Here is a 15,156-nt window from a genome sequence, read left to right on the forward strand (position 1 = left end):
TGTGCTACCAGTAGTTTACATTGTTGTGTTTTGGTTTAATGAATATACAGTGGTCTTTGGTTAATTGGGCCGTCATTTAATCGGGGCAGCTGCTTGTGTGGGAGAACTAATAAAGAACAAAAAACAATCGAGGTATTTGCTGGGATTCCACTCATTTACTTGGGGCATCAGACACTTAGTTAGGAGGCTGATGCCGAATGGTTTCTAACTAGTGTCAGTTGTGTGCACGTCGTGGGCCTGTTAGACACTACACCGTGCTCAGAGCAAACAGTTTTTAAATATCATCAGTTGCATGTGTGTTTATATTATCTATCTGGGCCATTTCAAAAAGCAGTGATTTATTGTTGGATTACAACATTACTTGATGCACAATGTCAGTGACGGTAGTTCATTATCTGTACTAGGTGTCTACAATGATTTTGTTCATGTACGAAGAACACATAGGGTACAGCGGATGAACTCCTTTGTTGATAACTATTGTGAGCTAATACACAGTTTTATAGTTCTGTAGTAATATTGATAGTGCTCTAATTTGTTCTATATTTCATTTAAATACATAATTTGATACCCAGTGAAATAGTAGTTTGTCCTTTTTTTTATATACCTTTTTAACTATTTCCATGAAACTTCGGCTAATTGGGACAGCCACTTAATTAGGCCAAAATGTACAGATCCCAATGTGTCCAAATGAATCAGAAACCACTGTATTTGCCTGGAATCTGTTGTGTACTAACAATCATTCCTTCATATCTGTTTACCTTAAAAATATTTTATTATGGTCATGAGAACCATCAACAAAGAGTTATGAATAATTTAGTACTCACTTTTATTTATTATTTTTATTGTATGCCCAATGAGCCCACCCTGCATATTTATACCCATGTGACCAGTTAACCCGCTGACCAGTACGTTTGTGGGAGGAAACCCAAGCAGCACAGGGTAAATGTACGAACCCCTTACAGACAGCAGTGGGACTTGAGCCTGTGTCACTGGTGCTGTAATAATGTATTGTTAACCGCTACACTGCCATGCCGCCTTAACTTTCCATCCTTTCTCTTCATAATTTATCAGCATGACCCTCTATTCTAGATGTTTCCAGCCTTTTTTTTTAATGCCATGGAAACTACCATTAACTGAGTGGTCCATGGACCCCAGGTTGGGAACCCCTGCTCTGTTCTCTTCTTCATGTGTCCACCCTCTCCTTCACTGCTTCTGTAATTACATAACTTCAATCAATTCCTGTGGTCACAAGTTGGGTATTCCACATCCCTCATTTATTTTCTGAGTGTCCATCTTGTATTAATAGTATTTGATTAAGCTCCCCTCCATATGGAACCATTCTTCCTTCATTCAGTTGATTAAAATCCTATCAGATCCACCATGGCTTTCTCTAAAGAACGAAAGAGGGCTAGTCTGATTGTAACATCATCTGGTATGGAGGCTCCACTACACAGGAATGGAAAAAGCTGCAGAAAATTGTAAGTGGCAACAGTTTCACCATAGGCACAACCCTTCCTTCATCAAGGACATCTTCAAAAGGCGATACGTCAGAAGGTGACATCCATCATTAAGGACCCCCATCACCAGGGCATACCCTTTCTCATTGCTACCATTAGAGAGAGGGTACAGGAGCCTGAAGACACAAATTCAATGTTCAGGAACAGTTTCTTCCCCTCTGCCATCAGATTTCTGAATAGTCCATGAACATTACCTCACTACTTTGCTCTCTTTTTGCAATACTTAATTATTTTTTTGTATTTCTTATTGTAATTTGTAATTTTTATAAGTTGCACTGTACTGCTGCCACAAGACAGCAAATTTCATGGCATATGTCACTGGTATTACACCTCATTCTAATTCACAAACACAAGAGGTTCTGCAAATGCTGGAAATCCAGGGCCTCACACACAGATGTTGAAGGAACTCAGCAAATCGAGCAGCATCTATGAGGGATACAAGTAGTTAATATTTTGGGCTGAGACCCTTCATCAGGACTGGAAAGGAAAGGGAAAGAAGCCAGGATAAGAAGGTGGAGGGAGGAGGAGTACAAACTAGCAGGTGACAGGTGAGACCAGGTGATGGGGGGGAATGAAGTAAGAAGCTGGGAGAGGATAAGTAGAAGAGGTAAAGGGCTTTGAGTAGAAGAAATCTGTTAGGAGAGAACAGTGGACCATGGACCAAGGACCTCCAGGCTAGTAATCTCTGAATTGCTGCCTGTGCCATGCGCCAGTAAAGATAAGAATAGGATGATTTGGCAGGTGAATGCACGGCTGAGGAATTGGTGCAGCGAGCAGGGTTTCAGATTTCTGGATCATTGAGATCATTGAAATTCAAGAATCAGAGATGCAAAGGGACTTGGGAGTCCTCGTGCAGCACTTCCTAAGGGTTAACTTGCAGCTTGAGTCGACGGTAAGGAAGGCTTAGTCACTGAGTATTTAAAGCAGAGGTTGATAGCTTTTTGATTAGATAAGGTGTCAAAGGTTACGAGGGAAAAGCAGGAGAATAGAATTGAGAGGGATAACAAATTAGCCATAAAAGAACACCAGAGCAGACTCATTGGGTCAAATGGACGAATTTTGTTCCTATGTCTTATAGTCTTATGGGAAAAAGGGACAGAGGAGGAGAACCAGAGGGAGCTGACGGACAGGTGAAGAGGGGTGAGAGAGGGAACCAGAATGGCGAATGGAAAGATAGACAAGGATGGAGGGGGTTGGAATTCCTAGAAGTTTGAGAAATGTAGGTTGTAAGATGTACAGGTTAGGGTTAGTGAACTGTGGGCATGCTCTGTTGGTGCTGGAAGCATGGTGACACTTGTGGCTGCACATCCTCAGACTGTTGGTCATTGATGCAGTCGATGCATTTCACTGTATGGTGCAATATAGATGTGACAAACAAAGCTACTCTTTAATCTTCCAATTTGTGTTTCTATAGTGTTGATGCTTCCTTGCACTCCTAAAGATATAAGTTTTGAATATTTGTTGATTGTGACACCAGTTGGGCTTTCTTCACAGGAAATAATTGGTGTAAGATTACAGTCTTGATTTGCATTGTGATCAGTTTGCACTGAGCTTAGTTTAATTGTGGAATGTCATTGAGTTATACTGTACTGAAACAGCCCCTTCAGCCCAGTGGATCCATGCCAACCTAGGAAGGAGCCCCATTTAAGTTAAATCTGTTAACATTAATATGAACAATACATCTTGGGTAGAATTTTGTCCTCTTTCATACACAAAACATCTGAGATGCAGCTAACACAACTATCCACACTGTGGCAACAGGAACCTCTACAGGAGGTAGTTAAAGCTGCCCACTGCATCACCAGTACCAGCCTACCTGCCATCAAGGACAGATATACAGAAAGATGCCAGAAAAGGGCCAGTAATATCATGGAGGAGTCGACCCACCCTGCTCATGAACTGTTTGTCTCACTCCCAGCAGGGAGGACGCTATGTAGGGTCCACGCCAGGACCACCAGGCTCAAAACTAGTTACTTCACCCAAGCCATCAGACTAATGAAAATCTCTGCCCACTAACCTGCCCCTCCTCACTACCACTACCACGGCATACACATCACCTAGTGTCACTTTATATACATAGTCTATGTATGTAACAGTTACTTGTACATTGTGTTTTATAGGAAATGCTTTTATATTTATATTTGTGTTTTTATGTGCCGCATCATTACCAGATAACAATCATTTTTTTCTCCTTTACACTTGTGTACTGAAGAATGACAACAAACAATTTTGAATCTTGAGAGTACTTACAAAATTAGGAGACCTTCCTACTTTGTGAGGAATCCTTGTTATTCATCATATTTGGTCAAACATTGAAATTATAGTTTGGACACAAGCTGTACAGATTGTGTCATAGCCATTTCCTTGTCATTGTTTAGTTTGAATACATTCCGTCACAGAATCTCTGTGCAGAACTGTTAATCGAGGTAGTGCAGAGCTCGTCCTATCGGGAAAAATGCAATTCCCTTCTCACATGTAATTTAGGAACTTAATGGATTTGAATCATTTAATGAAATAAAGAAGAGATCATCTTGGTTAATTATATTGATATCAAGTCCAATTTTCTCAGGCTGTTATGATTTATTGCCCTTCAGATTTTGTCAATATGAGTGCTGGCCTGGACAACAAATTACCTTATAAATTGATTGAACTATTTAACTTCTTGGTGAAAGTTCATGACTTTAGTCCTTAGCTGTGGTTTCTGTTTCAGTCCAGTCAGCACACAGTGAATTTACTCTGTCTCATTTTTTTAAAAAAAAGTGAATAATTTTTGTGCTTTACGTCCCATTTTCAAACATTTACAGGAGTATTACTCCATAAGACGTATGTGCAGAATTAGGCCATTTGGTCCATCAAGTCAGCTCTGTCATTCGATAATGGTTGGTTTATTTGCCCTCTTAACCTCATTCTCCTGCCTTTGATGCCCTCATTAATCAAGAATCTATCAACCTCTGCTTTAAATATACCCAGTGACTTTGCCTCCATGACCGTCTGTGGCCATGAATTCCACAGATACACCATCTTCAGGCTTAAGAAATTCCTGACCATCTCTGGTCCTGGATTCTCCCACTATAGGAAGCATCCTATGCACGTCCAATCCATCTGGGCCTTTCAGTATTCAGTGAGGCCCCCTCCCCCCCACCATCCCTGTTCTTCTGAACTCAGTTCATTGCACGATACTCAATCCAGAATAGCTGATCCACTTGTGGGCTCAACCACGAATTGCTCTAAAAATCCATTTGGTAGGCATTCTAGAAATTCCCCCTCTTGGAATCTCACACCAACCTGATTTTCCCAATCTACCTGAATATTGAATTCCCCTATGCCTGTTGTAACATCACACTTCTGGCGTGCATTTTCGTTTTCCCATTGTAACTGTAGACCACATCCTTACTACTATTTGGGGTCGGTATCCAACTCCCATCAGGTTTCTTTTACTCGTGCAGATCCTTAGCTCCATCCACAATGAGTCAACATCTTCCAGCCTTATGTCATCTCTCTTTCTAATGATTTAATTTCATATTTTTTCCAACAGAGCCCCCTCTGCCTTCCTGCCTGTTTTTTCAATACATTATGTATTCTTGGATATTAAGCTACAAGCTATAATCTTCTTTCAGCCATGAATTGAGTGATGCCTACAATAGCATACTTGCCAATCTGTAACTGCTACAAGTTCATCAGCATTATTCCGTATACTGCACACATTCAAATATAACGCTTTCAGTCCTGTATTCATCAGCTGGAAAGGAAGGGAACAAAGCTAGAATAAGGTGGTGGGGCAGTGGTAGGAGCATAAGTGCTTGTACTTCCCCCTTCCTTACTAAAACATCAGCTCTTTATTCCTTTAATTGCACAAAATTATAGACGTAAGCTGGAATCTGGAGCAATAGCATTGTACTGGAGGAATTAGGCGGGTCAAGCGGGTTGGCTCCACACTCAAAAGGCCAACGATATGGACAGTGACCAAAGACATCCATGGGCATTGATTGGGCTGCCCCAAAGGCGTGAGGACCGGGCCATATGCTGAGACTGGAGTTCCAGGTCTTGAGTTTGGGGTTTTGCCATCAGCTAGTCCGGTGGTTGATACTGAACATTGAAGCTCAAGGTTGATCAGCCCTCTGGCTGGTTGTTGGAGGCTTGACCTGAAGTTGGAGAACTGCGTGTGTGTGTGGGGGAGGGAGAGAGAGGGATTGGGGGTGGGGTGAGTAGAAGAGGAAAGGGGCTTGTTCTGCTGTTTTGTTGTGTTCTGTGTTCTCTGAATGCTGTGGGCATGCTACGTTGGCGCCAGAATGTGTGGCGACATTCACAGGCTGCCCCCAGCACATCCTTAGCTTGCGTTGGTTGTTAAGACAAAGGACAGGTTTGACTATGTTTCACTGTACATGTGATAAACAAATGAACCTGAGTCTGAATTGTTAGAGCTTTGGCTCGAAACGCCTTATCTGGATGTTTTGCGTTGTTCCTGTCTGGTCCTGTGGACTATATAGATTACAGTATCACTGGGAGCTTTAAGCAGTAGATGCAGCACCATTGTTTTTGTGGAGAGTTTTATAGCCCAGTACATCCAAATTTGGTTGCGGCTAGTGACTCCCAACTGGGGTCCTCGGACCCCAGGACCATGGCATTAAAAAGGTTGGGACTCCCTGCTTTAAGCTAAATAAAGTATTTTTCTAACATTGTGCATGGCAAGCTTGAGCAAACAGTAAGTCACAGTGACTTTTAGTAACTTTGCCTGAAGGGTAATGAAAAGAGCTTCCTTAAATTTCCTCAAAATAGTGCTTTCGGATTTTTATTTGGACCGGAGATTGGACGTGACCTTGGATTTAATTTCTAATTAGAAGATTGCATTTCCAAAAGTGCAGCATCTCAATACCGCATTGTCTTTCCCAGAAACTTGTACTTGAGTCTCTGGAGTACAACTTGTGAACTTTCCTACAAAGGAGAGGCACAGATGAAGCTGCTCTGTTAGAGAAGTCACAAGAAAACTGTTGGTGTTTTTTTTTAATTTAAGAGATACTGCACATTTAGAGATTTGGCCCTTCCAGTTAATGAGCCCGCGCCATCAAATTACACCCGTGGAACCACTTAACCTGTGTGTCTTTAGAATGTGCGAGGAAATGGAGCACCTGGGGAAACAAAACGACGTTGCTTCTTCTTCTTCTTGGAAGTCCATCGGGAAAGAATACTACCTTTGGAAGGCTGTTGTCTTCCATGTCCAACCCATTAAAGTTGAGCCTTTGTGACCAGTATCTCTGTCCCAGAGCTTTGCCCTTCATAGCACTTCTGTGATGAGGACTCTGGCATCGCAGATGGAATTGGTCAGACATCTCGATGTGCCTGCGGTATGGGGTCCATGTTTCACAGCCATACAGCAGAGAAGTCAGGATGACTGCTCTGTAGACTGCCATCTTGGTCTTCAGCCGAATGCCACATTCTACCCACACACGTGTCCATAGCCTGCCAAAGGATACCCCAGCTTTTGCAAGTCTGTTTGAGACCTCTCGATCTAGACTGCTGGAGGAGGTGAGGCAGCTTCCCAGGTAGGTGAAGGCATCAGCATTGTTGAGTTGTGTGCCTTCACTCTCAGTTCATGGTTCTGTAGGGTTGGTATGGGATGTGGGCTGAAGTAGAGCTTCTGTCTTCTGCAGGCTGATGATTAGGCTGAATATTCTTGCTGCCACAGTGAGGCAGTCAGCAAGGTCCTTTAAGTCCCTTTCACTGTGCGCTTCAGTGTGGTCATCTGCAAAGAGGTGTTGTACTAATGCTTCCAGCACTTTGGTCTTGGCCTTGAGGCGTTGCCGTTCAAAGAAGCACCCATCAGTCCTGTAGTGAATTGTTACTCCCGCATCAGTCTGTGAGAGAGCAGAGAGCAACATCGTGGCAAACAGCAGACTGAACAGAGTAGGGACAAGGACACAGCCCTGCTGGACACCTTTAGTCACTAGGAAGTGGTCAGAGGTATAGCAGTTTTTGTTGACCCTGGCCATCATGCCATCGTGGAATGGTCTGACAATGCTGACCAGCCTGGGGGGTGGGCAGCCTAACTTGGTAATGATGCACCAAAGGCCTGTGCGACTGACAGTATCAAATGCCTTCGTCAGGTCCACAAAGAGGACGTGGAGATTCCGGTTCTGTTCCTGGCACATCTGGATCTGTCTGACAGCAAAGATCATGTCCACTGTCTCTCTGTTAGATCTGAAACCACACTGGCTCTCTGAGACAACATTTTCAAGGAGCTGAGAGGTAATCCTGTTCAGTATGATACAGGCCATGATCTTCCCGGCTATGCTCAGGAAAGTTATGCCTCTGGTTATCACAGGATACCCTGTCCCCCTTGTTCTTGTACAGGATGATGTCTGCAACCCTAAAGTCCTGTGGTACACAGGCTTATCCCAAAACTGCTGCATGGGCTCTGTCAGCCTCTGAAGAAGGATTTCACCACCCTCCTTGAAGACTTCTGGTGGGATCCCATCTGGGCCAGAGGCCTGACCTGGCTGCAGCTGGTTGGCTGCCTTCCTGGCTTCTGCCAATGTGGGGGGGAGATCATCAAGAGCCTCCAAGACTGGACGCAGGGGAATGTCTTATGGCCTGGTCCTCTATCTGAGATGGCTTGTTCAGCAGCTGGTTGAAATGGTCTGCCCAGCATTGGACAATGTCGCCTTTGTTAGTGAGGTCTGGTACCATGATGTTGGAGGGAGGTCCGTCGGCTGCCTTTAGGCCATCAAAAACTTTTTTGTGTTGTTTTGGTCAATGTAGTGCTGAAGCTCTGCAGCTTTGGCCTTCCACCACTCATCTTTCATCTTCCGCAGCTCAGCCTTGACCTTACTACCGAGGTGCTTTAAGTGGTCGTGTTTGGAGGTTGACTGCTTGTCACTGAGCCAGCTTGCAAAGGCTTTGGGCTTCTGCTTGGGAAGGGTGATAATATCAGAGTTGTTCTCATCAAACTAATCCTGATGCTTCCTCTTGGGGTGCCCGAGACGGCACTAGCAGCGCTGAAGACTGTTTCTGCGTCTGCCTCCTCAGGTCGTTCCTCCAGTTTGCTGATTGTCTCCTCTTTGATGCTGGGGTCAGTGAGCCGTTGAATGTTCAGCTTCCACTCAGTGTCAGCCTGCTGGCGCCTGTGCGCCCTGGCGACCTGAAATGACAGCTTGCTTCTCAGTAGGATATGGTCAGTCCAGCAGTCATGGGAAAAACGTACAAACTCTGTAGAGACAGCAGTGGGAATCAAACCCAAGTCACAGGTGCGGGAACAGTTTCACACTAGCCACTACACTATTGTATATATAATACACAGCGGCACTGGTTAATTGGGACATACTGAAACCGGTGCATTTTGGTCCAATTAAACAGCTACTCCAATTACCTGAAGCCCCTTGGAAATAACTATTTTTGAATTGAGTAATAAATTACATATTTAAATGAAATACAGAACAAATTAGAACATGACCAATATTACTACAGAACTATAAAGCCCTGTATTAGTTTGTAATGGTTACTGATGGAGGAATTCCATTGAGTGTATGCTCAATTGGTAAACTATCCATTCTTAGCCCCTTAAAGTTTCGAGGTTTACCAGTTTCTCCAATAGCCAACAATTTCTTTTTATCAGTTCCTGACATATTTGAACGACACAGCACAGTTATGTGATCCATTGCTTCCTTTGTACCTGATAATGCTGTGTTTTTGTAGCAAAGGGAACCGACTAGCATAGCACAATAATAAAAGGCATGTTTCATCAACATTGTAGATAATTTCTGCAAAATGTTTTTGAAGTAATTCAGGGATTTTTGTAAATTTTCATATTTCTGCACTTATAGCATCAGCACGACCTTTCTCGCCATGTGTTTACTTGAATTTAATGTGGTGTCATCGAGACAACCAGCCCTCTATTGCTTTAAACTTCATGTCCCAGTCTCTAAGCTAGTTCCTCTGACTTGCTTTTAACATTGGTCCACTGACGTGCACATCTCATCCAGTTAGAATGGAAAACCATTGATTGGGACCTTTTCAACATTTGATTCCTCATGCTGTTGTTCCATGAATTATACCTTTTCTTGCAGTTTATCTTGCTGATGTATCAAGCGTATAATTGTACATTTTGGCACTCCAGTTGTCTCTGCAGCTGACGGTGAGTGGTGTTAGGTGGATGGCATTTAATTTGGTCCAGTACAGTTGGGTAATTTTTTCGGCTAGTGTCAAAAATTTTCGTGGCAGGGTCCCAAAAACTTTTTTGAAGTCAAAATATTAAAAAGAAAACAAAATTATCAAAAGTCACTGCATTTTGAATTGGCATCTGTCAGCCTAAATAGGTAACATGATACATGAAAACGCAACTGTTCCCTGTAGACGGTGTGGTGTCTAACAGCAACGTAAGTGCAAATAACTGACGCACTTAATTGACTCATGTGTGTGTGTGTGTGTGTGTGTGTGTGTGTGTGTATACACATATAGAGGCGCGTGTACGCACACACTCGCACTCACACACTCTTGCACAAACACGCACGTGACAGCTAGAGAGATAGAGATATAAAATCTCTCTAGCTATTTATCTAAAAATATAGATGTCAGGGGTTTGTACATGACTGCATGGGTTTCCTTCAGGTACTCTGGTTTCCTCCCACAGTCCAAAGACGTACCAAATTGTAAATTGTCCCATGATTAGACTAGGCTTAATTCGGGTTTGCTGGGCGGCGTGGGTTGAAGGGCCTATTTCATGCTGAATCTCAAATAAATAAATAAATAGACCGATCGATAGATAAATAATCAGCCAACCGACCAACCAGATAAATAGATAGAGAGAGGATGTTAGACTCCATAGGGAGAATTCCAACAATTCACTGCCCTTTCTGAAGAAAACATTGCTACAAAGAGTTTTAAATTACCTGTCACTTGTAATAAGCAGACAATCCTGAAAGCAGTCTGAAGGTTGGGCTGCATCCAGCAAAGATTCATATTAAACATTAGCTATTTATTTCCATAGGTGGTGAGGGGACGAAATTGCGACAGTGATTTGCGACCTATTTGTAGCATGCCTTTATACTGGATAAACATCCATTCATCTGGATTATTTTACTTTCTTCCTTCTAGTGAAAATGTCCAGCTGTCTGTGTCCCAAATTCCACACTTCTCCTCTAGACTTTCTTCACCAGAAGTTTAGACTGTATGTGGTTTGAATCAGTAATTCCAATTTAATGCTTCTGCATGCCCAGGATGAGTTGTTAGTTGCCTTCAGGCAGTCTAGTAAATTGTTGATTCGTTGCTTTTAGAGTGTGTCAGATATTACCCTGCAGACTTCACACATTTTGATCGGCTCAAAGACGAGCTTTGGTAGCTGTTCTTATGTTAGGGTTTCTTTATGTTCTTCAGTGGCAAGTACTGAGTCTTAAGGAAAAAAGAATTAGACCAAAAGAGGAAAGGAGTATAGAATAATTGAGAGTAACACACACAGAATGCTGGAGGAACTCCACAGGTCAGACAGCACCTCTCCAGAGGAATAGACAGTCTGCGTTGAAGGCTGAGAACCTTCATCACGACTCAGAAATTAGAATAAAACATGAGGTTTTTGAATCAAATAAATTCCAATGCTTAAGCTTTAAAAGTTTATCATTTCATTTCAATCACTTCATTTTAGTGTTTCCCTCAGTAGTCTGAAATGATGTGAATTTTTAAGTGGCGTTTGCTTTTCTTAAACTGACTTTGACAGATTTTCCAGTTTCTATTTGGAGCTGGCTTGATGAATCAAATGACCTATAATTCTGCTTCTATGTCTTATAATAATGCACCTTATTACTTGTTAATTTATTTGTGGTACTGTTGCTTTGTGTGTGAATTATAAATACTGTGTTATGCAACTTGGTCCAGAGGAACATTGTTTATGGTTGAATGACAATAAACTTGATCTTGAGCCTGTAGAACTTGAACTCAGCCAAATTTTTATGCCTATTCATTTTGTATAAACAAAATATATTGCATGAAAGCACAACTTCTAGACCTGGCAGGTGAAGAATTATTAAGAATTGTTTAATTTTCCTAAATCTGATGTAACCGTAATGGAGTTTTCTCCTCAGCTGGTACATTTTGTACAGACCTTGTATGATGAATGTCACAGAATACTCAAATGTTGCAATGTGATTTTATTCAGGCTTATTCGGTATATGATGAAGAGATTGGTTACTGCCAAGGCCAGTCATTTCTCGCTGCCGTGCTTCTCCTCCATGTAAGTATTGCTTCAGCTGATATGGGCTGCTATTCTTTGGATATATTTTGCTATTGCGTAATCTTAGTTCTGCTCAATTAGTTTTTAATGTTGCCAAACGCTTGCTCATATAAAAGAACTCAAAGTGGTTTATAACTTTTGAATAATGGAAGGCCTAGAAAAAATGGATGTGGAGAGGATGTTTCCTTTCATGGGGGAGTCTAGGACCAAAGGACACAATCTCGGAATACAAGGGCATCCCTTTGGAACAGAGATGAGGAAGAATTTCTTTAGTCAGGGGGTGATGAATCTGTGGTATTTATTGCCATAGACAATAAGTATATTTAAAGCGGAGGTTGATAGGTTCTTGATAAGTCAGAGTATCAAAGGTTACAGGGAGAAGGCTGGAGAATGGGGTTTTGAGGGTTAATCAGCCATGATGGAATGGTGGAGCAGACTTGATGGGCTGAATGGCCTAATTCTGCTCCTATGTCATATGGTTTTATAATATTGCTTATTACTTGAAACATTCTGCACAGAAGATAATGTTTAGCAAGCAGATTGTGAATTTGCAGAGCACAGGGGAATTAGAGAAGACTTTTTCTTAGCATCCAGTTCAAAACATTTTCAGATTCAGATTCAGATTCAGTTTCATGTCATTTAGAAACCACAATTGCAATGCAGTTAAAAAATGAGACAACGTTCTCCCAGAGTGATATCACAAAAGCATATGACAAAACAGACTACACCAGAAAATCCACGTAACGTTTGGCAATCCCCAATCCAGAGTCCGGATAGGCTGCTGCGTATTAATATCGTGCTACCGTCTAGCGCGTTCCCTGGAAAGGAGCTCCAAATCCACCAGACAAACAAGACCAAAAACTAATGCTACAAGACCTGCACAAAACCACATAATTACAACATATAGTTACAACAGTGCAAACAGTAGCATAATTGATAAAAAACAGACTATGGGCACAGTAAAAATAGTCCAAGATGTTAAAGGACTGTAAGTTCAAAAAAAATCACCACAGTTTCCACAAGTCCCCAGGGTCCCGACAGACTCATCATCCCACGCCGGCGGCAGAAGGGAGTACCCCCGCTATGGACTTCCATGGCGCCGCCCGACTCAGCCTCGCAGACGCAGCACACACCGAAAGCGACCTGAGTCCGTCGAAAGGACTCCGAGTCCGTCGAACCTCTGAGCCAACGACCATCCCCTCCAGCACAGCTTCTCCGAGCACCTTCCTCTGCCGAGCGTATTAAGATGGCCCCGCCAACGGTCACTGGCAGCGCGACCCCGAGGACTGGGGGCCTGTTCTTCCTGGCAGAGTCCCAGACCTCACAGCAGCAGCAGCAGCAACGAAGAAGTTCTTCCTGGAATTTCCTGATGTTTCTCCGTGCTTCCACGTCCGTTTTCAATCGATTATGATTACGCACGGCACCCCACTTCACAAATAACAGATAATCGGTTCCGGAGTGGCCACTGCAAGCTGCGTCCCACCGCCATCTTGGATCTTTTATTTCGGCATTTAAATCTTGTCATAATGAAGAACGTTACTTTTCCAAGTAAGCAATTTATAGACAAAACATTTTGGGCAGCTGTGTGTTGCAAGGATGTAAATCTGTGCATGTAAAAAATAATTTGTTTAATCTGGAGTTTGAATATTTAAAGAAGCCTCTGTTTTATAATTGCAGTTAAGAGACATTCATAGCCTTTATAAAGATGGCAATATAGCAGAAAATCTCATGCTAGTAATGCATTTAAAATTGTCACTGATATCCCATGATTAAAGGTTGAATTCTCTCAACCACAGTGCACTGATAGATCCCAAGGAGACTTGGTTATCCCATTCTAGATTACCCAAATCTGTTGACACTCTAAAATCAAAGCAAACGTTGCTTGGATATCTCCGCAATTGCTGCAGAACCTTTTTCCCTGCTTGCTGCTAGTAATGAATAATGTTCAGTTGCTGTTTAGGTTCCTGAAGTCTGACTAATTGGTATTTGTATCATATTCATCTCCTCTATTCCTCTTTTATTCTCTTGTCACCATTTATTGCATTTAATAGAATAAAAGGCATTTGATGATTTCAAAATAATAACTAACTGGAGAGTTGATACAAAAATTTGAACAGCAGATTTGCTTAAGTATCAATCTGAGTGGGGTTTTGTCTTCAAATTGCACATTTCCATCTTGGTATATTTTACTGTAATTGGGATATTTTAGATAGTTTCCATGTTGGTTATTCTTCATATATTTTATAATGGTGTAGGCGGCACAGGTACGTAGCAGTTAGCCAGGGTTCCATTCCCAGTGCTCTCTGTAAAGAGTTTGCACATTCCAAAGATGTACAGGTCAGTAGGTTACTTGGTTACATGGTGTTAGATATGTGGGTTGTGTCCAAAGAAAAAATGGATGGAGTCACTTATGTTTATTAGGTGCGTCAAAATTAGCAAAAGTAGTGAAAAGAAAACTTGCAATATATACAAAAAGATATCTACCAGAAGGCACAGTAGTAACACCATACTAATTTTGCCCGGTTAGCCCCGATCTCTCTCTGTCCCACTAAGAACAATCCACCCATTTATTAGACATCAGGGCATACCGTCTTTAATTAGCTACAAAGTTAAATTAAGACTACACATGAATTGGAATATGATGCACCCCACAATGTAGTTACAATCATATTGCAAAGTAAACATAAGTATCTACATTAAATACTTTATACAAACAGCATATACACACTTGTACACCCTCTTTACTAAAGAAATAGAATATTCCAAAATGTATGGCAGGAAAGGCAACCCTTTAGGACCCATTAGAAAAATATACTGGGGAAGGCATTGAAATGTACACACTCAGTTCAGTGACAGCAGAATGACCAGGGAGTGAGCGTGTGTGTGTGGGTGGGTGTGTAAGGTGTGTATTTACTGAGTGCTCTCCATCAGATATGGGTGTAATTGGGCGGCGTGAGCTCGTTGAGCCAGAAGGGCCTGCTATTGTACTGTATCTTAAAATAAATAAAACTATTTGCAAAGTTATTATAGGAGTACTGTAAGTTGTTAGATTTATTGAGTAATTGTGCATTTTTATTGAGTTAAAATGGGGAAGCTGAACTTTCTAACACGGAATAAAGATTTTTAAATTTGCTGGCTGGGGGCTATGCCTAATTGCACCCCAACTCAACTCATCCATCCAGCACATAGACCAGGTAACAATGAAGAACTGGCGATGTATTTCAAGTTGGGATCATGTGTGAGTTGGAGGGGAACCAGCAAGTGGTGGTGTGCTTTGGCAAAGGCCACAAGCTTGGGAGCTAACCCAAACAGAATTCTGGAGGAACTCAATAAGTCAGGTATTATCTATAGAAATGAATAAACCATCAACCTTTGAGCTGAGACCCTTCATCAAGACTGGAAAGGAAGCAGGAAGATGCCTGA

General features: G+C 42.0%; 1 protein-coding gene across 3 annotated transcripts in view; it reads left to right on the top strand.

Annotated features, from left to right (window-relative positions):
• The window catches only part of rabgap1 (RAB GTPase activating protein 1), a 242,797-nt gene that overhangs the window by 172,439 nt on the left and 55,202 nt on the right, over positions 1–15,156 (top strand). For all 3 annotated transcript variants that reach the window (XM_073052552.1, XM_073052553.1, XM_073052554.1), the window contains one exon: positions 11,659–11,733. In XM_073052552.1, coding sequence (XP_072908653.1) covers positions 11,659–11,733 — 75 coding nt within the window. The remainder of the gene's footprint in view (positions 1–11,658; positions 11,734–15,156) is intronic.

Source organism: Hemitrygon akajei, chromosome 7 (assembly GCF_048418815.1).
Source record: "Hemitrygon akajei chromosome 7, sHemAka1.3, whole genome shotgun sequence".
Classification (NCBI taxonomy): domain Eukaryota; kingdom Metazoa; phylum Chordata; class Chondrichthyes; order Myliobatiformes; family Dasyatidae; genus Hemitrygon; species Hemitrygon akajei.